The following is a 23,151-nucleotide window of genomic DNA, read 5'->3' as shown; positions in this document are numbered from 1 at the left end:
TCCCTTATCTTTTTTTTGTTTTTTTTTTTGTCATTTAGGGCTGCACCCACGGCACATGAAGGTTCCCAGATGGGGTCAAATCAGAGCTGTAGCCGCTGGCCTAAGCCACAGCCACAGCCACAGCAACGCCAGAGCCCCATCTGCAACCTACACCACTGCTCATGGCAATGCCGGATCCTGAACCACTGAGCGAGGCCAGGGATCGAACCTTGTGTCCTCAAGGATACTAGTCAGATTTGTTTCCGCTGAGCCAGGACGGGAACTCCTCCCACCCCCTTATCTTGAATCTTGTGACCAGCAAGGCAGGGCAGGTAGCATACTTGTGTCACTCTTACCTGAGCCGGCTGAAGGTCAAATCCTGGATCTGCTATCACTAGCTGTGTGACCTTGGGCAGGTTATTTGACCTCTATGAGCCTTAGTGCCTTTATCTATAAAGTGCCAGGTTACCTCTCTCCGAAGGTTATTGTGAGGATGTTAGCATATGTTAGGCATTTAAAACAGTTCCGGCACACACTCAGCACTCCATAAATGTTTGCTCCTGGAAAGGGGAGGAAATGGAACTTGGGTATGATAAAGCTGAGGAATGCTTTTTTTTTAAGTCATAATCTTTCCTCTTAAATGTTGGGTCAGCAAGCAGTTATTTTTCTTTTCTTTTTTCTTTCTTTTTTTTTTTTTTTTTTTGCCACACCCGTGGCATGTGGAAGTTCCCTGCACCACAGCAGTGAACCAAGCCACTGCAATGACAGTGCCAGGTCCTTAACCCACTGAGCCACAAGGGAACTTCCAAGGCAGTTATTTTTCAGATTATGCTGCCTGTTTGGGGATTTTGTTTCTGTATTCAATTCATCATTTACCCAACAAACATTTGTTTGTATCTACTTTTGGCCAAGATAAGTGATGAATAAGTTAGGTTCTTAGAGAATAATTAATAAATCTACGTAGAAAAAGCAGAGTTTCTTATGCCCTGTTTGTTCGGCTCTGCAGGGCCCTCAGGCAATTCCTGGCCCTACCTTAGGAATTTCCAGGAGGGGGGCCCAGGCAGCACCCAGGCAGGAGTCATTCAGCCATGGTGCTGAGTTGCATCCTAACCTACCAATGGTTAAGTGACCTTGAGCAGGTAACTTCCCTCCTCAGAGCCCCCTGTCACGTCCTTAGTGAGGACACACACTCCTGCTTGAGTGATGAGGGGACCTCTCCCCACTTCTGGCTCCCCACTTTTTTTTTTTTGCTTGGTTGAACCCATGGCATATGGAGGTTCCAGGGTAGGGGTCCAATCAGAGCTGTAGCCGCCAGCCACAGCCACAGTCGCAGCCACAACCACAGCAACGCCAGATCCGAGCCTCATCTGCAACCTACACCACAGCGCATGGCAACACCAGATCCTTAATCCACTGAGCAAGGCTAGGGATCGAACCCGCAACCTCATGGTTCCTAGTTGGATTTGTTTCTGCCGTGCCACGATGGGAATTCCTGGCTCCCTACTTTTTACCTCTGCCACCCAGTCCAGCTCTAAACAGCCTCTTGGAGAATCTTGGCCACCTTGATTCTCTATAGTCAGGGCCTGCAGGTGCTTAAATGTGGTGACAAACTCCAGCGCTCAGAGGGCTCTTAGAGATCAGCTGGCCAGAGACCCAGAGAGGGGAATTGACTTACCCAGGAACACACAGCAATGTAGTGCTGAGCCCAGGCCTCCCTCCTATTCCTGGCCTCCATTCCTCCCAGCCCCACCCTCTCTGGGCCACCTTTGCCAGGAGTGAAATGAATTATCCTTCCCTAACAGGGACGGAGAGGCAGTTTCTGAGCCTGGGAACCAGCTGTTGTCATGGTAGTGTCGCCAGGGCAATTATTTCCTTGGATTAGAGGCCGGACCCTCCAGAGGCCAGGAAGTGGGGGGCTGGCACTTTAACGCTGACCGAGCACTTTCACACTTACCCATATCAGCACGCATGGAACCCTGCCCTGTGCTCCGTGCTGTGTTTTTGGTTTTAAAGCCACGGTCTGTAATCTGCACTGTTAATTGGAGTGGGTATAGTATGATCCCCATTTTACAGATGTGGAAACTGAGGCCTGAGAGGTTAAGTCAGTTGCCCAAGATCACTTAGCAGGTGGGAGCCTGTGTTCGTACCTGCTCCTTCTGGTTCTTTGCCCATCCCATGCTTGGTGATAGGAAACCCCTTCCATATGTGTGTGTATGTGTGTGCGTGTGCCTGTGTGTGTGTGTGTTTGGCTGTGTCTTTGGCATGTAAAAATTCCTAGGTCTGTGTTCAAACCTGTGCTACAGCAGCAACCTGAGCCACAGTAGTGACAACTCTGAATCCTCAACTCACTGAGCCACCAGGGAACTCCCCCTTCCCATATTTTAACTGATTCTTATAACAACCCTCTCATAGATGGGGAAACCAAGGCCAGAGGCCTTGGATTTGGGGCTTCCGCATCTGGAGCTCCATTTTGGTTTTGCTTTTGGACTGTAAGAGCCTTGGAGTTCTCTGGTGGCTCAGTGGGTTATGGATCTGATGTTGTCACTGCTGTGGCTCTGGTTAAAGCTGTGACATGGGTTTCATCGCTGGCCTGGGAATTTGCGCATGTTATAGGCACAACCAAAAAAAAAAAAAAAAAAAAAAAAAGCCTCGGGAGTTCCCATTGTGGCTCAATGGTTAAGGAATCCAACTAGGACCCTTGAGGTTGTGGGTTCAATCCCTGGCCTTGCTCAGTGGGTTAGGGATCCGGCGTTGCCATGAGCTGTGGTGTAGGTTGCAAATGTGGATCAGATCTCCAGTTGCTGTGGCTGTGGCATAGACCGGAGACTACAGCTCTGATGGGACCCCTAGCCTGGGAACTGCCATGTGACGCAGGTGCAGCCCTAGAAAAGACAAAAGAAAAAAAAAAGGGCCCTATGGATGGGTGAGCTGGGACTCCAGGAGACACACAGGGACCCCTGGCCCTGGGGCCTGTGCAGAGGAACTGACATGTTCGTGCTGTCACTTGGGTCACAGAGCAGCTTGGCCCAAGGTCCTGGACCTTGTGTCCCGGGATGACCTGGCTCCAGGACAGAGCCCCCATGGAGGAAATCCAGGCAGCTGGTGGGGTTTGGAACAGCTGGCTGCGGTGGGCAGTGAAGACTCCGAAAGCCAAAGAACAATTCTCTATCCTGGGGGCCTTTCCAGCCTCCATTCTGTTCTTCAAAACCACCAGGGGAGGACAGGACAGTTTTCATATTTCAATTCCTTTAGTGCTTGGGAAGTCCTTCCTGATGTCTGACTGAGGTCCCTCTAGTTACTCAGGTTTCCATGGAATTCTCAGAAGAAGAGGGCACTGGAGGGGTGGTAGGGGTCTTGCCCAGAGCTTAGAAACCCATTCTCAAGTGTCTCCCGCCACTTTCATCTCCTCCTGTGGCGCTGACCTCAGAAGCCAGCCTGGCGGTCTTCGGAAAGCCTCTGGGGCCTGTCAAAAGCTCATTGATGGAGTCTTCTGAGAGGCTGTCTTACCGCCCTCCTTTCGGGGCACCAGCTTTGTCCCTTGGCACAGCCCTCACTCAGCTGGTCCCTTAGAAACTCCCCCGGGTGCTCAGCGCGAAGGGCCACATCCTGGCTCTGGTGAGGGCTGGGGCAATCTTTGGAGCGCTGGGAAGAACTTTCTCCCTCTAGCTCTCAGGCAGGATGGGCTAGGGCTGAAGGGTCAGGGGTCAGGCCGATGAGGGCTTTATCCCGGTGGCTCTGGACATGCGCTGCATGGGACTTTGCCTTTCCGTGGCTCAGTTTCCTTGTCTGGAAAAGGGAGCTGAATGATAGTATGTATTTATAGCCAGGCTTAAATGTGTAGTTCACGTGAAGCAGTTGGTACTGAATGCATCTTTTCCGGGTTATTGTCATCAGTCTCGCACTTTTGGCCTCTCCTTTGAGTTGGGGGTGGGTGTGGATGTCACTCTAGGTGGGTTTCTTTTTTCTTTCTTTTTTTTTTTTTTTGTCTTTTTAGGGCTGCACCCACGGCGTATGGAGGTTCCCAGGCTAGGGGTCAAATCAGAGCGGCAGCTGCCAGCCTCTGCTACAGCCATAACACCACCAGATCTGAGCTGAGGCATCTCATGGCATCGCCGGATCCTCGACTCACTGAGTGAGGTCAGGGATCGAATCTGCATCCTCATGGATACTAGTCGGGTTCCTTACCCCAACGGGAACTCCTGTAGATGCGTTTCTGGTCAATGTCGCTCTCCTGGTTGGTTGCTGCCTTAGCGGGGGCTGCAGGCTGGGGCCCAAGGTCCCCCCTGCCTCGATTCTGATCCCTCTCCATGCCTTGGTCCTCTAGGTGCGCTACAAGGAGGAGTTTGAGAAGAACAAGGGCAAAGGCTTCAGCGTGGTGGCGGACACGCCTGAACTCCAGAGAATCAAGAAGACCCAGGATCAGATCAGCAACGTAAGCTCCCCTGCTCCCCTTGGGACCACAATGACCCTTGTCCTCCCCTCGTCCCCTCCCTGCATGCCTGAGCGACGTGCACGAACCCACTGCTGGCTGGTGCTCAAGCAGAGGGTATGGTAGGGTTTGGGGTTCCCAGTTGCCTTTGTGCACCCCCAGATTCCCTCTTTGATGCCCTCTGCCCACGTAGTGTTTTCGCCTCGGAAGGACTGTACTTTTGGGGGAATGTACAGTGAGGGCCTTTATGCAAACCCCCCCGCCGAAGTTTTCTTTTTTTTTTTTTTTTTTCCTTCATGGCTATGGTGAGTGTCAGGGTCCAGACAGGCTGGTTTGTCTGAGCACAAAGGTCAAAACTGGGTGGCAGAGGGTGGGGAGCGGCCAGCCTCCCTCTCGTCTGCCTCTGGGTGCTGACATTGCAGTCATTTCCGCCCTCCCTCGTCCTCCTCCCCCACCTCGGCTTGCTCTTCCTTCCTGTGTAAAAACCCCAGCCGGTTTAGCCCGCTGGCCCTGCACCCACCCCAGGCCTGGCCCTCCTGGGCCCGGGGCAGTCGGCAGTGTGTGGCTGTGGCAGGGCTGGGTGAGGAGAGTGGGCAGTGCATGCATGCACCCCATGACACCTGTGGCCGGGGAACCAGCCTCCGCTTCCTGCCTGGGGGAGGCTGCCTTGGGAGCTTTGGGCAGTGTGGGGGCAGGGTATCCCTGGGAGCCAGGAGCCCAGAACGTGGGCCTCAGACCCGTGTGGCGCAGGGTCTTACTAAGGACTGAGCATGTCTGGAACAAGAAGGGGTTGGCAAGTTGCCCAGTGTCACTCTGGGCTAAGGGACTGGGGGACAGAGGCTGCAGAGGGCCTGGGTTTTAGGTGATCCATGCAGCATCCAGCCCCTGGGCTGCACATCCCTGCCTAGCCTTCCACCAGTCGTCCTTGGGAGGACACTCTCTGTAGAGGTTGGCTGGGCCATGCATAGGGTGGCCTCCAGCAGTGGCTTAGGTGGCTACTAGAAGCTGGGTTCCAAGTCATCAGAACCAGCCACGCGTTTCCACATTGACCTCAATCTACAGTATCTGCATTGCATGTTGGGACCCACGGAGCGGCCACGCTGATGTCTTTAGAGAAACAGAATCAAAACTTCCAGGAAAGCGTGCTTAGCACTTCACGGGTATTCAGCTATTTTCTGTTTTGTTTGAGTTTGTTAAAAGGCCCGCGTTGCAGCCTAAACGGTTTTTGCAACTAGGCTGTTGACCTGCAGCATGAAATCCGTGGCTTGAGGAAGTGGAGGCCTTCCCTTCGGGCTGGGATGCCTCATCCGCCCCTGCCCCCAGAAAGCTTGTCTCAGCCTCACACTCTAGAGCTTCCCGCCTTTGCTGCCCAGACCTCCAAAGGGTAAAGCGGGAGGAAGGGGGTGTGGGTTGGGGAAGGACGACCTCGACGGCTCACAAAGCTGGCATCTTGAGTGTTCTTTTATCTCAGACACTTGCTCCCCACCTACACCCCCCCCCCCCCCCCGGCACATTCACTCATTGCTTCCGACCCGTGGCTTTTAGAAGGGGGGTAGGCAGCAAGCCCCGTCATCCTTGCCTCTCTTTCTCGAAGGCTTCCAGAATACTCCACTCTCAGCCTATTGTCCCCTCCCCGCCGCCCCCCGACTAGTTCTTGGAGGTGTGACTGTCTGAGGAGCCCTGGTAACAGAACTCGCTCTGGCCAAGACATCCACACCTGGGGAGATCACCATCTCCTCAGGGACCCGAGGGCTGCACTTCGCTGGTGGCCCCCTGCTCTGAGGTGGGGGAGGTGACTCAAGCCTGACCTGCTTCTGCTTTTGCAGCGTGAGCTGGGTTGGCTGGGTCGGCTGGGACTGGTGAGGCGTGACCGCAAAGCTGGAAGGCTCTTGGTTTTAGCAAATGCAGGTAGGCTGTCAACTGTGGGCTCCAGACAGCTGTGCTAGAGTCACTTGAAAAGGCTGATGGGAAAGACAGGCTCACGAGCCTCTTCCCCAGGCCACCCGAATCAGTGTGTCTGGGAGCAGAGCCCAGGAACCAGCCTTTTATTTTGAAAATTGGTCTTCTTCTTGCTGCTGCTGTATTTTTTTTTTTTTTTTTTTCCTCCAGTGTCACTGAGCTCTTCTTGATGTACTGCCCTGTATCCGTTTAAGGTTACAGTGTAATGACATCATGAAATGATTGTCACAGCCACCATCTCACATAGATAAAAAATTGAAGAAATAGAACAAAGGAGTTCCCGCTATGGCGCAGTGGGTTAGTTAATGATCAGGCTTGTGTCTGTGGCAGCATTGGTTCCATCCCCGGCCCGGTACAGTGGGTTAAGGATCTGGCTGGGAACTATGTCTTGTCACTTAGGATGGAGCAGGATGGAGGACCATGTGAGAAAAGGAATGTGTATATGTATGTGTGACTGGGTCACCTTGCTGTACAATAGAAAATTGACAGAACACTGTAAACCAGCTAGAAGGGAATCAAAATCATTAAAAAAAAAAAAAAAAGATCCGGCGTTGCTGCAGCTGCTGCTCAGATTCCATCCATGGCCCAGAACGTCCAGATGCTGAGAGTGCAGTCGAAAGAGAAACAGGAAAAAAAATGTCTTTTTCGGGAACCAACATTTTTTCATTCATTCTTTGGGTTATTTGAAGCTCGAGAACCATTATCTGAAAAAGCTTCATCAGAGGCACCAGGCCTGGCCACACCCAGAACCCCTAGGGAACTTTCAACCACTTAGAGCCCTTGTTAGCTTGTCCTGCCTTCAGAAGCATCTGGGAAGGATGGTGTGTAAAAGCCACACCTTTGGTTTGGCATCCGAAATACTGTTCCTGTGAGTAAGCCGGTCACTCACTTCTCAGGGGAGCACCAAGGACTCCTCACTTGGAAGGAGAATGTCAGGCACTTAGCATGTGATACATATTGTCAAATGCTATTAATTTAAAGGCAGACTTGTCTGCTGCCTACACACTAGCGAAAGAGGGGATGTGGAATAAAGTTTGGCTGAAAAGTTGGGCCACTGTCTGAGAATTTGGAAACTGGGGGTGAGGGCAAGGTAGATGTCTGTGATGAGTTAATTGTATCTTCATGAAAGGCACCCGAAGGGGTGAGAGGCCAGAGCCCCATGCTGTATGTATGTCTTTTTAGGGCCCCATCTGCGGCATATGGAAATTCCCGGGCTAGGGGTCGAATCAAAGCTGTACCTGCCGGTCTACACCACAGGCACAGCAATGCCAGATCTGAGCCTCATCTTCCATCCTTAACCCACTGAGCAAGGCCAGGGATCGAACCCACATCCTCGTGGATACTAACTGGGTTCATTACCTCTGAGCCACAACGAGAACTCCTTGCCTTTGATCTTGACTCTGATGGCTGTGATAATGATTCGAGTCTTTTTTTTTTTTTTTTTTTTTTTTTGTCTTTTTGCCATTTCTTGGGCTGTTTCCATGGCAAATGGAGGTTCCCAGGCTAGGGGTCGAATCGGAGCTGTAGCTGCCGGCCTACACCACAGCCACAGCCACGTGGGATCTGAGCTGCGTCTGCAACCTACACCACAGCTCACAGCAACATGGGATCCGTAACCCACTGAACAAGGCCAGGGATCAAACCCAAAACCTCATGGTTCCTAGTCGGATTCGTTAACCACTGAGCCATGACAGGAACTCCAATGATTCGAGTCTTGAACGGCTGAGGCCCCTTTATGGGAACACTGTTTTCAAGTAGAGTCGCTTTCATTTACCCGCATGCCTACTTTTTTTTGGCTGCACCCTTGACGTGTGGACGTTCCGGGCCAGGGTTCAAACCTGTGCCACAGCAGCAACCTGAGCCATAAGAGACCCTCCCCTATCTACTTACATATTGGTTTTCTCTGTACCATTTGGGGTCTTATAACTTTTCTGTAAAATGCAATGCATTAACACCTGTGTGTGCACTCACTGTGCCAGTTAGAAACACCATAACTGCGCCCCTGTCAAAATAGTTTTCCAAGTGTTAAAAAAACCCACTAACTATGGTGTAGGGAGCACCTATCACATAATTAACTTAATTATGAGAAGCCGGCTGGAGAGTGTGACACGCAGAGGCAATGCCTAGTGTGTGAAATAAAGAAGTGGATATAATAAAATTGGATTGTGATGATCATTGTACAACTACAAATGTAATAAATTCATTGAGTAATAAAAAAAAAAGTGGATATAATTAGATGCAGAGCTGGTTAGTGTTCTGCTTAGCCGCAGAACTAGTTAATGTCCGCTTAGCCGCAGAACTAGTTAATGTCCTTAGGACCATAAAACCATAAGCTTTGGAGAGGTCCTGGCTACAGGCAGACATCCTTTGCATTTCTTTCAGTCAGAAATAATTAGCACCTCACATTCCTTAAGTTAGCTTCAGTCCTTAGAGTCTGGGCCTGCCTCATAGTAAAATCCAAGAAACTTCTAGCCCCAGAGTCAGATGACCTGGAGGCAGGCTTGGTAGACAGCCCGTAACTGTGCATTTCTAAAGTATTTTTTTTTTCCCTTTTTAAAAATCCAAGTATCATTGGTTTATAATGTTGTGTTAGTTTCAGGTGTACAGCCGAGTGACTCAGTTATACTTACAAATGTCTATTATAATAACTAGTATAGCTCATCACAAGATATTAAATAGATTTCCCTGTGTTCTACAGTAGGTCTCTGTTGGTTATCTGTTTTATATTTAGTAACACGCGTGTGTTAATACCAAATTCCTAATTTATCCCTCCCCCATAACGATGCTCTTCTGAACACCATAGTTAGGCTTTTTCCAGTTTTGAATGTAGAATATCTATTCTTTTGTGTCTTGGCCTCCTTTGGGCAACATTGGGTTTCAAGATTCATCTATGAGAGTTCCTGGTGTGGCCAAGCAGAAAACGAATCTGACTAGTATCCATGAGGACTGAGGTTTGATCCCTGGCCTTGCTCAGTGGGTTAAGGATCCGGTGTTGCCGTGAGCTGTGGTGTAGGTCATAGACGTGGCTCGGATCTGTGGCTGTGGTATAGGCCAGCGCTTAGAGCTTCAATTCAACCCCTAGCCTGGAAACCTCCGTATCCCATAGGTGCAGCCCTAAAAAGAAAAGACAAAAAAAAGATTCATCTACATGTTTGCATGTAGCTGTAGTTTATTCCTTTTTGTTGTTGTGTAGCGTTCTTATTTATTTATTTAATTTTAATTTTTTAAATTATTTTGAAGATGATCTGGGGAGTTCCCGTTGGGGCTCAGTGGTTAACGAATCCGACTAGGAACCATGAGGTTGCGGGTTCGGTCCCTGCCCTTGCTCAGTGGGTTAAGGATCTGGCGTTGCCAAGACATGTGGTATAGATTGCAGACGCAGCTCGGATCCCGCGTTGCTGTGGCTCTGGCGTAGGCCAGTGGCTACAGCTCCGATTCGACCCCTAGCCTGGGAACCTCCATATCCTGTGGGTGCAGCCCTAAAAAAAGCAAAGAAAAAGATTTTTATTTTTTCCATTGTGGTTGGTTCACTGCATTCGCTTTTAAATGTTTATATCTCATTTTATTGATCCTGGTGTTGACGGGCATTTGGATCGCTTCCAGGGTGTGGACAGCTTATGACTAGTGTTAATGGCTGGCTCTTCGGGTGTCTGTTCCTGCAGCCTACCGGATGGTTCGGTCCGCTTTTCCAGCGGCTGTGCTGATTGACCCTCTCGCCATTAGTGATGAGTTCCGCTGCTCTGCACCCTTAGACTTGTGGACTTTAGCCCTTGTGATTGTGGTATCTCGTGGTTTTAACTTGAATTTCTCTGATTACTAATGAGGTTGAGCACAGATTTACTTTAGATGTATTATTACTATTATTATTTTTGCTTTTAGGGCTGCACATGCGGCACATGGAAGTTCCCAGGCCAGGGGTCGAATCCAAGCCACAGCTATGACCTATGCCACAGCTGCAGCAATGCTGGATCCTTTTTTTTTTTTTTTTACGGCCACACTGCAGCATATGGAAGTTCCCAGGCTAGGGGTCGAATCAGAGCTACATCCACTGGCCTACACCAGCAGCCACAGTCACAGCCACAGCAACACAGGATCCGAGTTGCATCTGTGACCTATGCCTCAGCTGGCAGCAATGCCAGATCCTTAACCCACTAATAAGCAAGGCCAGGGATTGAACCCGCATTCTCATGGCACTGTGTCAGGTTCTTAACCCACTGACCCACAATGGGAACTCTCTCCCCCCCCATGCCAGGTCCTTAACCCCATGTGCCACAGTGGGACGCCTGCATTTGTTTTAAAAGCAAAAGAGTGTTAGTTTGTAATAGGGACGGGGCACTACCTGGTGTACGAAGATACTAAGGATCTGATGTGAAGACTCATTTACCCACCCCTTACCTACCTCCTAAGCCTTAGTTTCCCCATCTGTAAAATGGGGGTGGTTATTCTTGGGCCGGCTGAGAAAAGGATATGAGTAATGCCTGTAAGGGCACCACAGAGACAACAACAAATGGAAACAGTGTTAGAAAAAACAGACCCTGGCTGATGAGTTGATTATTCCATTCAGAGCCTGATGTTCCCTTCTTGGCTGTGATGTGGAATCATGTGGGCAAGTGTGGAGTCAGACCTTTGTTTTCCACCAGCCAGGAGAGCAGGGGTTCCAGAAACAACATCGGCCAGCAGAGAAAACGAGTTTTCTTTAGTTTTGGAAAGGACACTCTCGAGTCCTGGCTGGCAGGGCCCTGGGTGAGTGGGGAGGGAAGGGTCCCTAGGCCTGGGTCCAGGACATTTTTTTGGCTGGGGCTCTGCTGATGTTTCTGGGCTTATGGTGACCTCTTTTCAGGGCACTCAGAGGCTTAGAACTTTGCTGAGCTTGGAACAGGGATCCGCCAGGGCCTTGGCCTCTGGAAAATGCTTATTTCCCATTTGCATGTGTTAGCACCCGTTAAGGTGCCTCTTTGCTTCTCACACCATTGAGGTGACCAGCAAAATAATCAGTTTCCTCGTTTGCTGGGCAGGAAGGGAGAGGAAGTTGAGAGGATTGAAATTTTATCAGGTGGGGCCAGGCGGAAGGGAGCCTCACCTTCTTTTTTTTTTTGGTCTTTTTAGGGCCACACCCATAGCACATGGAAGTTGCCAGGCTAGGAGTTGAACTGGAGCCGTAGCACCCAGCCTACCTCCCAGCTTTAGCAACGCCAAATCCGAGCCGTGTCTGCCACCTACACCGCAGCTCACGGCAGTGCCGGATCCTTAACCCACTGAACGAGGCCAGGGATCCAACCCGCGTCCTCGTGGATACTGGGCGTGTTCATTACCACTGAGCCGCGACAGGAACTCATGCAGCCTCACTTTTCTCTGTCCATGTCCCCTCTGTGCTCCCAATGCCTGGCACCCCTTCCCGCAAAGTTAGGGTGACCTTATGATTATCATTTGAGCGTGAAAGGGGGTGCTATTCATTACTGATTCCAGAGGCCATGAACTGGGACTAGGGGCAGCTGTGGCCGTCTGGTCACCCTGTCTCAGGAAACAGCCTGTCCACCGGCGGCTTTTTCCTTGTTTCACCAGCCTCAGCCCCTACTGAGTGATGAAGGTCATTTAACGTCTGTAAATGGGAATGAAAGTGTACCTCTCCGACGGACTTTTTAGGGTGAATTCCTGTCGGGGCCAAGGGTGCCAAGAGCCTTTACGAACTCAGTGTGTAGCGCCGAGCAAAGGTCAAGGGTATTACTACTGCTGCGATTAACAGGTGGCCCTGGCGTCAGTGATGGAGAGGGCTCTTTTGTGTTCAGGCTGCCACCCCTCTGTCCACCTGGATCAGCTGGCCCTAGTTTTGTAAATAGTTACCCGAGCATAGTGGCTTTTAAAGGCGCAAGACGAGTCCATCAGCCACTTGTGGAAACGCACTCATGCGCACACATGGCTTTCAGCTCTGGGGTCGACTAGCTTCCTAGGGGTAGAGGGAGCCTCAGGACCACCTGGGAGCAGATGGTGCCATAGCCTCTTTTTAAGATACAAACTGGAGTGCCTGCTGTGGCTCAGTGGTAATGAATCCGACTAGGATCCATGAGGACACAAGTTCGATCCCTGGCCTCGCTCAGTGGGTTAAGGATCTAGCGTTGCCGTGAGCTGCCATGTAGGTCGCAGTTGCAGCTCAGATCTGGTGTGGCTGTGGCTGTGGTGTAGGTTGGCACTCCAGCTCTGATTTGACCCCTAGCCTGGGAACATCTGTAAGCCGCAGATGTAGCCCTAAAAAGCCAAAAAAAAAAAAAAAGATAGGAAACTGAGGCCCACAGGGAAAAAGGGACTCTTCCAAGTTCATATGAGCAAGTGAAAGGCTTCCTGATTCCAGGGACGAGGTGTGGGAGGGATGCTGCAGCCCACACTGAAGGACTGAGTCTGTAGGACACCACAGGGGATGGCACCAGGCCCTGGCTCCTTGGCACAGAAAGGAGCTGGGACCCACACAGGCCTTCGCTAGTGCGGACAGAGCCGAACCCAGAGAAGCGGGCAGTCAGCCAGGGTAGCTGGACCCCCGGCCTCAGGGCCACCTGCCCCTCAGCCCACATCCTGGCTCCCTCAGGGCCCAGGGCAGGCTCTGTCCGCCTCTGCATGTGCACTTTCCCGCTCCCCAGGGTCAGGCCTCATCGTGAACAGAAAGTAAACACGGGAAGCTGACCTTTCCCACCCCAGGACAAAAGTCGGAAGGGCAGTTGCCTTGGGAGCCTAGAGGCCTCTCATCCTCACCCCCACCCCTCGCCAGAGGATGGGGTCCCGGACTCACCTTTCGCCCTTGTCTTAGGAATCTGGGAGCAGGGACTGGCCCTGTGTCTTTGAACTTCACCCCCGGTGCTCTTCCACGTGGGTGTTCTGGGGTGCAAAGGGTTTTCCCTCTGGCTGGGGCTGGCTGCCTCCCTTCAGGAATGGGCTCAGTTTATTTCACCATTTGGGCCTGGGTCCCTGCTTGGGCATCGAGGGAAGGGGAGGAAGGGGCTAGTCCTGGTCCTGACCCAAACCCTAGGTGAGGCACTCCCCGCCTCCAGATGGGGCCCTTCCTGGGCTTTGCTGCCACCCAGGCTGCAGTGGGTAACTGTCATTCAGCGATGCAGGTGTTCCCAGGTGACCGCACCTGCAGACCTTTAGCCCAGGCATTCCTGGGTGAGCCCTGCCTGGACAGGTTAACCCTTGCTCTTCTTGCAAAGCCGATGCGAGAAGGTAGCATATAAACTGGGGGAGTTCCTGCCTTGGTGCAGGGTGTTAAGAATCCTACTGCTCAGCTCACGGCGAGGTATAGGTTTGATCTCCAGCTCGGCGCAGTGGGTTAAAGGATCTGGCGTTGCTGTAGCTGTGGCTGATTCAGTCCCTGGCCCGGGAACTTCCATGTGCCGCGGGTGTGGCCTTAAAGGGGGAGGGGATGACGCATGGGAGCTGCCTGGGCTGGGACAGCTGGATCTGCCTCTGCAGGGGCTTCCTGGGCACAGGAATTACCTAATCCTTCTGCCCCTGGAGACGCACAGGCTTCGCCCCCTTCCTTTCCCTGTCCCCTCATCCTGCCCCCCCCCCCCCATTTTTCACTGGGAGAAGCCCAGGCCAGGATCCTGGTGAACAGGAAGTGAGAACCAGCTTCCAGTTGGGTGGTCCAAGGCAGGCGGAGTGTTCAGGCCCAGGTCTGCTGAGGATGGGACTGATTTTCTGAGTCCTGCTTTCTGGGTTTCCTCTGGAGGATATGGAGGAGCTGCTCTATTGCTGTCCGTCCCGCTTCCTCCCCTGGCCCCAGCCCAGCCCAGTGCTCCCAGGACCTTATGTCTCTCCCTGGTCACCTCCTCCCTACCAGTTTCCTCTCTTAAAAGAGACTAGATCTGGAGTTCCCATCATGGCTCAGTGGTTAATGAATCTGACTAGGAACCATGGGGTTGCAGGTTCGATCCCTGGCCTCGATCAGTGGGTTAAGGCTCCAGCATTGCCATGAGCTGTGGTGTAGGTCGAAGCCGAGGCTCAGATCCCATGTGGCTGTGGCTGTGGCGTAGGCCGTGGCTCCAGCTCCAATTAGACCCCTATCCTGGGAACCTCCATATGCCGCGGGTGTGGCCCTAGGAAAGACAAAAAAAAAAAAAAAAAGTGACTAGACCCTTCGAGGGTTCCTCAAAGTGATGCCAGGAGTGCAGAGACGGAACCCTAGAACTCCCGGCTCTGGTTCTTTTTCATCTCATCCTTTGTTTTAGTCATATTTGGGGGGAAAGTTTGGAAGAGTCAGTCAAAGTATTCATGCAAGCAAAGGTCAGCAAACTTTCCGTAAAAAGTGCCAGAGAGTAAATATTTTAGGCTCTGTGTCACAGCTTCTCAGCTCTGCAGTGATGGCGCAAGAACAGCCATAGGTAACAGGTAAACAAATGGATGCGAGTGTGTTCCGATAAAACTTTATTTCTGGACACTGAAATTTGGATTTCATAGAACTTTCATGTGTTACCAATCTCATCCATTTTAACCCTCCCCTCCACCTCCAGACAGTGTAGAAATGTGGAAATCAATCTCAAACTCATGAGCAAACAGGCTGCAAGCCCAGGGGCCAGAGTTTGCCAACCTCTAGTCTAGACCACTGGTTCTCAAACCTGGGCCTGGGGGAGGTTTTTTTAAAGGGCCGTACCTGCGGCATATAGAAGTTCCCAGGCTAGGGGGCAAATCGGAGCTGCAGCTGCCAGCCCACACCACAGCTCTCGGCAACGTGGGATCCTTAACCCACTGAGCAGGCCAGGGATCTGTCTAACCCGCATCCTCGTGGGTACTAGTTGAGTTCATAGCCACAACAGGACTCCTTGGGGGAGCTTTTAGAGTGCGTATTCCAAAACCCCAGCCCCAATTTTGTAGATTCTATGGAAGGCCCTGGAACCTGCATTCTGACAAGCAGCTCACATGGGTGGGAAGCAGATAGTCTAAAGATAAGACTTGAACGCAGCCCTGGATGGTGTGTTCAGTTCCACCAGCCGTTGCCAAATCCCTGAGGCATGTGGCTTCTCCAGGCCTCTTTTTGCCTATTTTTGGAACCCGGGGAGAGAAGAAACAACCCATCTTCCAGGTAATGACCCAGTCTCAGGGAGGGCCTGGCACTTCTTGTCCCCGTAGGCTGGGGTCCTCAGCGCAGCTCTGCAAGGTCCTGCCCATAGGAGGCAGAATCACCTGCTAGTTAAGAGCACGGGCCCTAGAATAGCGTGGGTGTGGGTAACTCACTCTGCTTGTCATGCCTTAGTTTCCTTCTATTTCATTTTATTTATTTTATTGTAATTTAATTTTATTTTATTTAAATTTTATTTTTATAAATTTTTATTTTATTTTATTTTATTTTTTCCTTCTTGAAGTTCAGTACTGTAACCCATTGTAAGTGCCGACTAGGTAAATTGACCCCGTGATGCTGAATGCCTAGCACAGTGCCTGGCACCTCGTAGGTGCTCGATAAACAGGAGTGGCTGCTACTGCTGCTGGGGACCCAGGGTGGAAGCAGGGCAGCCCCGGCCCCCGCCTCGGGCAGATCAAAGTGACCGCTTGCATTTTCTGGGGCTTCAGTGTACATGGCCTTTCCTGCCCTTCACCTCGCTGCCTCCTCCAGCAACCCCTGAGGGAGACACTGATGTCTCACTTTACAGAAGTGGACGTGGAGGCTCCGCAAGGTTAAGTGCTCGGCCAAGGGCACCCAGCTGGGACACGGCGGTCGAGGACCCGGCTCTCTCTGCCTGGAGACCTCCAGGAGTCTCTCCCATCCCAAGTGGTGTCGGAAGGGAGCTTTGGTGGGTTTGCTGTGGGTCCTTCAGCAGCACTTTCTGCCCCTGCAGATAAAATACCACGAGGAGTTTGAGAAGAGCCGCATGGGCCCCAGCGGGGGTGAGGGCCTGGAGCCCGAGCGCCGAGATGCCCAGGACACCAGCTACCGGCGGCCCCAGGAGCAGCAGCAGCCTCATCACATCCCGACCAGCACCCCAGGTGAGCGCAAGGCCTGCGGGGTCTGAGGACCTGAGGCCAGGCTGGCCACAGGGTGGGCAGGAGGTGAGACACACACACACACACACACACACACACACACACACCCAGGCTGGCCACAGGGTGGGCAGGAGGTGAGACACACACACACACACACACCCAGGTCCCATCCCTACTGAGGGCTGAGGGTCAGGGCCTGTGCTGGACCCCAGTGCAATGGGGGGGCGACACAGCCACTGCTGCAGGGTAGGGACACCAGCAAATGTGCTCAGAGGCAGAAGCCTTGAGAAGTGGGGGTTGGGCAGGGTTGGGGGGCGGTCATAGGCTTCATGCAGGAAGGGAGGGGGCTCTGGGAGGGGCTGGGTTTGGACACTGTCTTAGTGTCTGCGCCTGTCTCCTGCTGTCTTCCAGTTTACCAGCAGCCCCAGCAGCAGCAGGCGGCCCAGTCCTATGGTGGCTACAAGGAGCCTGCAGCCCCAGTTTCCATACAGCGCAGCGCCCCAGGAGGGGGCGGGGTGAGTAGCCCTGGTCGAGGTCAGGGGGAGGGGAGCTGGGGGAGGTGGCTAGGTTTAGGGAAAGGCTTCCTAGACTTGGAAAACCCAGAGGCCCAGCCAGCTTCCCCTGACCTTTGACCCCAGCTCCTCTGACATCTGCAGGTGATAAGGGTCTCAGCCTCTTGAGCAGAGAGGAAGCGCGGAGTAGTGGGCAGAGCCCTGGCCTGGGCCGGGCCACACTCACATCGTATGGCAGCTCCCAGGCTAGGGGTCCCAGGCTACGCCACAGCCACAGCAATGCTGGGTCCGAGCTGTGTCTGACCTACACCACAGCTCCCGGCCATGGCAGATCCTTAACCCACTGAGCAAGGCCAGGGATCGAACCTGCTTCCTCATGGATACTGGTCAGATTCGTTTCAGCTGAGCCACGATGGGAACTCCAGCCAACAGTTTTTAAATTAGAATCACTCACCTGGCGTTTGGCCTCACTGAGGGTCAGGTTCTTTGTGCCTCAGCGCAGAAGGAATTCAGCGAGAGGCAAAGTGACAGGCAAGAAATAGATTTGTTAAGGTAGGACCCTGTGAGAGATGCCAGTGGGCAGGCAACGAGGCTCTGCCCCGAGGATTAGGTGCGCTGCAGTTTTACAATCCAAGGGACTGGGGTGGGAAAAGACTGCCTCTTCATCTTTCAAGTAGTAGCTCCTCCTTGGTATCTGGTAAGCGAGTGTTTGACCCTATAAGCTTAAACTAGAACAGTCTTGGCGCTTATTCACATTTGCACAAGGATTGTCTTTAAATTCCTGCCCTTAGTCTGAGCCTGAATGCAGGTCTCGCTCCATCCTCCACCCAGTGACCTCAGGCCTATCCCTCCCCGCCACTAGTCAGGCAATCCTGCCTTGTTCTCATGGCTTTTTTGAGCAATTATTAACTTACAGTGATCTCCCAACGTTCCTTAGGTTTCTCTATCTATGTTCGGTCCCTTATTGGGACTCCTACAACTACCTGTGTAATGATCCTACTCCAGCCCTTATCAGTATCTGGGGTGTCAGGCGGGCCCAAGGGAGCATCTGAAGGATGAGGTTCCGGATGGACCAGCCAGTCCTTCAGATACTCACTAAGTCCACCCTGAACATGAGGGATTTGGCTCTGAAGAAAGTCCTCCTTCTCGGCCTCTTGGAGCTTACATCCAGTCTGGGAGACAAACATGAAAGCAATAGATAAGCAGAAGTAACGAAAGGTCAGAGATAAGCCGTGAAGAAAAAGACAGCCGGGTGAGGGGAGAGAATGACAGTTCTCAGGAAAGGATTGAGTGGTGGAGAAGGCCAGCAAGTGCAAAGGCCCTGAGGCAGCAGTGTTCTAGGAAAGTTCCAGGATCAGCAGGAGGGCCAGGGTGACTAGGGAGGGGAAGCCGGTGGGGAGGTGAGGTCCCATCCTACAGGGACTTGGAGGCCACAGGAAGGCTTTTGTGAACTGGGGAGCTGTGCAGGGCGAGGGGTTTGACTTGTGTTTTTAAAAGATGGCTCTAGCAGCCGTGTTGAGAAGCAGCAGTAGAAGACGAGGGCAGAAACAGGGAGATAAACTCGGCTGATGCAGCTCTAGGTGGTGGCCAGTTGGCCCGAGAGATTAGAGGCAGAGCTGGTGATAAGGGAAATGGCTGCGGTCACTGCAGTCATTTCCTGAGGGTTGTGACCTCTTAGCCCATAGCCTTCGGGGCTGATGGAGCTGGTTTCTGCTGCTTGATCAAAAGTCTGAATTTTCATGCTAAAGAAGATAAGGGGCCTCTGAAGGATTTAAAGCTGGGAGTGGCATTATCAGGTTTGCATTTTGGAAAGTTCCCCCTGAGATCAAAAATGGATGGACAGGGAGCTCCCGTTGCGGAGCAGCAGAAACGAATCCGACTAGGAACCGTGAGGTTGCGGGTTCGATCTCTGGCCTTACTCAGTGGGTTAAGGATCTGGCGTTGCCATGAGCTGTAGACACGGCTCGGATCTGGTGTTGCTATGGCTGTGGTGTAGGCCGGCAGCAACAGCTCCGATTAGACCCCTCGCCTGGGAACCTCCATGTGCCGCAGGTGCAGCCCTAAAAAGACAAAAAAGTAAAATAAAATAAAATATGGATGGACAGTTGGAAGAGGCAAACCAGAGGCTGGACGGTACAGGCTGAGCTGACCCCCAGAGACAAGTCCATGTCAAGGGCAGCGAGGGTCAGAGGGCGTTCGAATCTTGCCTGCCTCCAAGATCACAGATGGGTTTCATGTGTTTTTCTTGGACATTTCCTAGAGCTGGGGCTTAAACACAAGATTTTTGCTGAAGTTGGAAGGTGGGACCTGATGGTTTTTCTCTCAGGAGTTGTTCTTTGTCTTGAACTTGGGAAGCAGATTCATCAACAGCTTTAAAAAAAGAAAGTCTAGTGTTTATAGTAATACAGATCATTGCAGACCAGGAATATCATTTTTTTCTTTTTTTGGTTTTTGCTTTTTTTATCTGTACCCGCAGGCATGTGGAAATTCCCGGGCCAGGGGTCGAATCCACGCCACAGCAGCGACCTGACTGCCACAGTGTCAATGCCAGGTCCTTAACCCACCGAGCCACCAGGGAACTCCCTGGGTATGTTTTTAAACTACCTGGGGCAGTGTGCATGGGACCTCACCTGCACTCCTGTTCCCAGAGGTGGGGCAGAGCCCTGTTGGTGGCCTGGCCCTTAGCAGATGCCAAATGCATTGTTTGAAAGGTGGCTGCTCTCAGACAGTGAGATACCCAGGTGGGAAAATTCTTGGCAAAGCTCCCAGCTCCCGTTCCCCTGCTCCTCCGGCCTCTGCTCTGGGGTCCCAGAGACTTAGGCCCCTGGGACTGACTGTGCCTCCACCCCTGCAGAAGCGGTACCGCGCCGTGTATGACTACAGTGCCGCCGACGAGGACGAGGTCTCCTTCCAGGACGGGGACACCATTGTCAACGTGCAGCAGATCGACGACGGCTGGATGTACGGGACCGTGGAGCGCACCGGCGACACGGGGATGCTGCCGGCCAACTACGTAGAGGCCATCTGAGCCCGCTGGGCGCCGCCCCGCCCCGTCCGTCTTCAGTGCATTCCACGGCATCGCTCCGTCCTGGGCGGGACCTGTCCGCCCTTCGGTGTCTCTGTTTTTTAAAAATCCGCGACAGCTTGTTTATTTCTCCCCCTTCCAGCTTCTTTCGCCAACCGAAGCCTTGTACTGCCACTCTCGCGGCTCCTTCCTCTGGCAGGGTTTCCCCTTGACCAACTTCTCGATTTTTTTCTCTGGATGGAACAGGTGTCACCACCCTAGGGGAGGCGGGGGCCCGTGGGGCTGGTCTGGGTGGGAGACCTGGCGACTCCCAGGCCTCTGCCTTCTCCTGTTCCTGCCCACTCAGCCGCTCCTGCCCCTCTCGACACACACCCACGCATTCCAGGCCCTGACTCCCAGGGGAGGGGCGCCCCATATGCCTGGGGTGGGACCCCACCACCCTTGCCCTGAGATGGGGCCCGAGTGGAGAGGGTGCTGCCATTGTGCAGGGACCAATGACACGGGCGTTGCCTCTGCTTCTCAACGATGGGGCTGCAGTCCATACAAGGGGGCCCCTCCCTACCTTCTCCCCATCTCAAGGGAGCCAGAGCAGGGTGAAGCTCCTCCTTCCCTCCCGCTCCCCCCACACGGTTCCTTCTCACACTGTGATTTTGCTCTCCTGCCCCCATGGCCCGGGCATGGGTGGCAGGTTCCCCGGGAAGCGTGGCTTGGGTCCGCTTCTCTCCGCTTTTACTCGAGGGGCAGCTGCAGGAGAGAGTGGACGGGGCGTTCTCTCCGCAGCCCTTTCTCTCGCTCCCACCCCGGTCTCCAGGGTCCCTGGCTTGCCTCCTGGGCCGGATGCCCCAGGCCTCTTGTCCTGCATGGCCCAGCCCCTGAGATCTGGTCACACCGCCGCTCCTGGGAAGGTGTCTCTGGGCCTTCCCTGGCCTCCCTGCCGCCCGACACCAAGTGGACTGGACGGCCAGAAGCCACAGGCCCCTCAGTATCCCCAGGTCTTTGTGGGGGGTGGGCAGGGGTGTAGGAACGTGGGTCTGCAGGTGTCTGTGACGTGTGAGCGTGAGAAGCGGGCTTTGGTGAGGCTACACAGAGCTGCCCTCCCTGATTCTCCTTAAAACTCACGGAAAGAGGGGAGGCTTCCGAGGGGGAGCAGTTCCTTAGGTTTTCTTTGGGGTGAAAATCCTGCTTTCCCCTCTAACCCCAATGGAGGAAGCCCGCATCCCCCCGCCCCAACGCACTGGGCAGAAGTAAGGGGTGGGATTGTGCACCTGCTTTGCTGGGGGAGGCGGTGGGGGGAAGGCTTCGTGTCTCGTATTCTCTTCCCCCATCCCTGTGTCCCAGGCCTGCAGCGTCGGGTGCCAGGGGGACCCCGTGTCACCCACAGGCCTCCCCCCTTGTTTACCTACAGCCTCCGTGAAGCAGAGGGAGGGGATCCCAGGGCTGTAAAACTGGAAGCACAGGCCCGGGGCGAGAAAGGGAAGACGGTGCTATTACCTCCAAGTCCCTTTTCTTGCTCATTGGTGGCCGTGGCGACCCTTGTCGGCTTTATTCATCTCTGGGCTCTCTTGTTACCCTTCTGGGTCTCCCCTCCCGTCTTCACCCCGCGTCCACTCTGGCCCCACGGCTGACATCTAGGCACCCTTGGGCCCTTGCAGGAGAGGGAGGGGCCCGCAGGCATATTTGTAGCCCCCAAGCCGTCACTGTTGGTGAGTTGACTTGGGAATATTTACCCCGGATCAGAGGGTTGAGCCCCTGCCTGACCCGTCCCTTTCTTTCCCTCCTTGCCACGGCCAAGGTGAGAGCAGGTGGAATGTCTTACACATCGCCGGGGGTTGAGGGAGGCAGAAAGGGAATAATTGTAAGAGCCTTGGGGCAGCTTCTGCTCCATTCTGTCTCCTCTTGATCTCGAAGCACAATGTGGATTCTGGGACCAAAGGTCAGAGACACATCCTGTGGGAGAACCTGCGGTTGGGAGGGGGCGGGAGGAGGACCTGGGGGAGCATGAAGCAGCCTGTTTTCACTCGGCTTCGTTTTCCTTCCAAAACAAGGCAAGCCGGCCACTGGACTCTTGCTGCCAGCCCTGTGCTCCTCCCATCCTAAAAATAGGGGACCGTTTCTCACACACTCCCAGACAGAGGAGGGACTGTTACACTGGTGCTGAGGGACCCAGGGGCTGCCGGGAGTCCTTTCTCCTTTCCAGAACCATCCATCCCTAGGAGAGCATAGAACCTGAGGGCTGGGCTGAGTCCCTGGTCTTTTTTTTTTTTTTTTTAGCAGTTCACAGAGGTTTTTTTTTAGCCCATCTAATCCCAGGAAAGGAGATACAGCAAAGCTAGAATGTGAGTATAACCTAGTGGACCAATAATAAAAGTGCCAGCCCAATGGTGAGAAAACTGAATTCTCAATATTGCTTCCTGTTTTCTTCCTCGTGGCCCTCCAGGGAAAACTGTTGCTTCATTTCTGCCTTTTTCTCCCTCACGTATGCACTTTTGGGCTCCCCCCTCCCTTTTTTCTTTTAATAGCTGGAAAAAAAAATACCACCCCAGAAACCTGTATTTAAAAACAAACAGAAATGACCATGTGAAATTTGCTTCTGTCCAAACATTTCATCCGTATGTGTGTGTGTGTGAAGCCGTCTGTTCATCTTTTTCTATGGGGTGGTTGTCTCTTCTTGGTCTGTTTTGGTCCCCTCCCTCGTGGGCTTGTGCTTGGGATCAAATCTTTAATGATTTTGAACATTTGACTTGGACCACAAGTGAATCTTTCTCCTGGTGACTCCAATAAAAGTGTAATTTTTACCTGCGGACTTGGTTATGTCCCTGGCTCTGAGGTGCTCTGTGTGTGTGTGTGTGTGTGTATGTGTGTGTGTGTCCTTCCCGCCTGCTTGGGGGCATTTGGCCCATCACCCTCGTGGGAGCCCTGCCAGCCTTCAGGGGGAGAGGGACCTGTCTGGAAGCCAGCATCCTGGGAGGGAGGCAGGGGGCGGCTGTGTGCCTGCTCACCGACAGGAGCCGTGGCACTGCTTCCTCCTTGTAGAGAACTTGCCAGCTTGTTCCTGACTACACCCTCTGTCCAGCTTAATGACATTCCCAGAAGCTTCCTTTTAACTGTCTTTTTGTTTGTTTGTTTTGTCTTTAGGGCCGCACCCTGGCATATGGAGGTTCCCAAGCTAGGGGTCAAATTGGAGCTGCAGCTGCTGGCCTGCAGCACAGCCACTCAGGATCTGAGCTGGTCTGTGACCTACACCACAGCTCATGGCAACGCTGGATCCCTAACCCACTGAGCGA

At 53.0% G+C, this 23,151-nt stretch overlaps 1 protein-coding gene across 2 annotated transcripts in view; it reads left to right on the top strand.

Moving 5' to 3' along the window:
• LASP1 (LIM and SH3 protein 1) overlaps positions 1-22,668 on the top strand; it is a 44,504-nt gene extending 21,836 nt beyond the window's left edge. For both annotated transcript variants that reach the window (XM_021067060.1, XM_021067061.1), the window contains 4 exons: positions 4,304-4,411; positions 16,186-16,333; positions 16,742-16,845; positions 19,697-22,668. In XM_021067060.1, coding sequence (XP_020922719.1) covers positions 4,304-4,411; positions 16,186-16,333; positions 16,742-16,845; positions 19,697-19,870 — 534 coding nt within the window. In that variant the 3' untranslated portion in view covers positions 19,871-22,668. The remainder of the gene's footprint in view (positions 1-4,303; positions 4,412-16,185; positions 16,334-16,741; positions 16,846-19,696) is intronic.

The sequence above is a fragment of the Sus scrofa genome, chromosome 12 (genome assembly GCF_000003025.6).
Source record: "Sus scrofa isolate TJ Tabasco breed Duroc chromosome 12, Sscrofa11.1, whole genome shotgun sequence".
In the NCBI taxonomy this organism is placed as follows: Eukaryota; Metazoa; Chordata; class Mammalia; order Artiodactyla; family Suidae; genus Sus; species Sus scrofa.
This window is presented reverse-complemented; position numbering and strand designations above follow the sequence as displayed.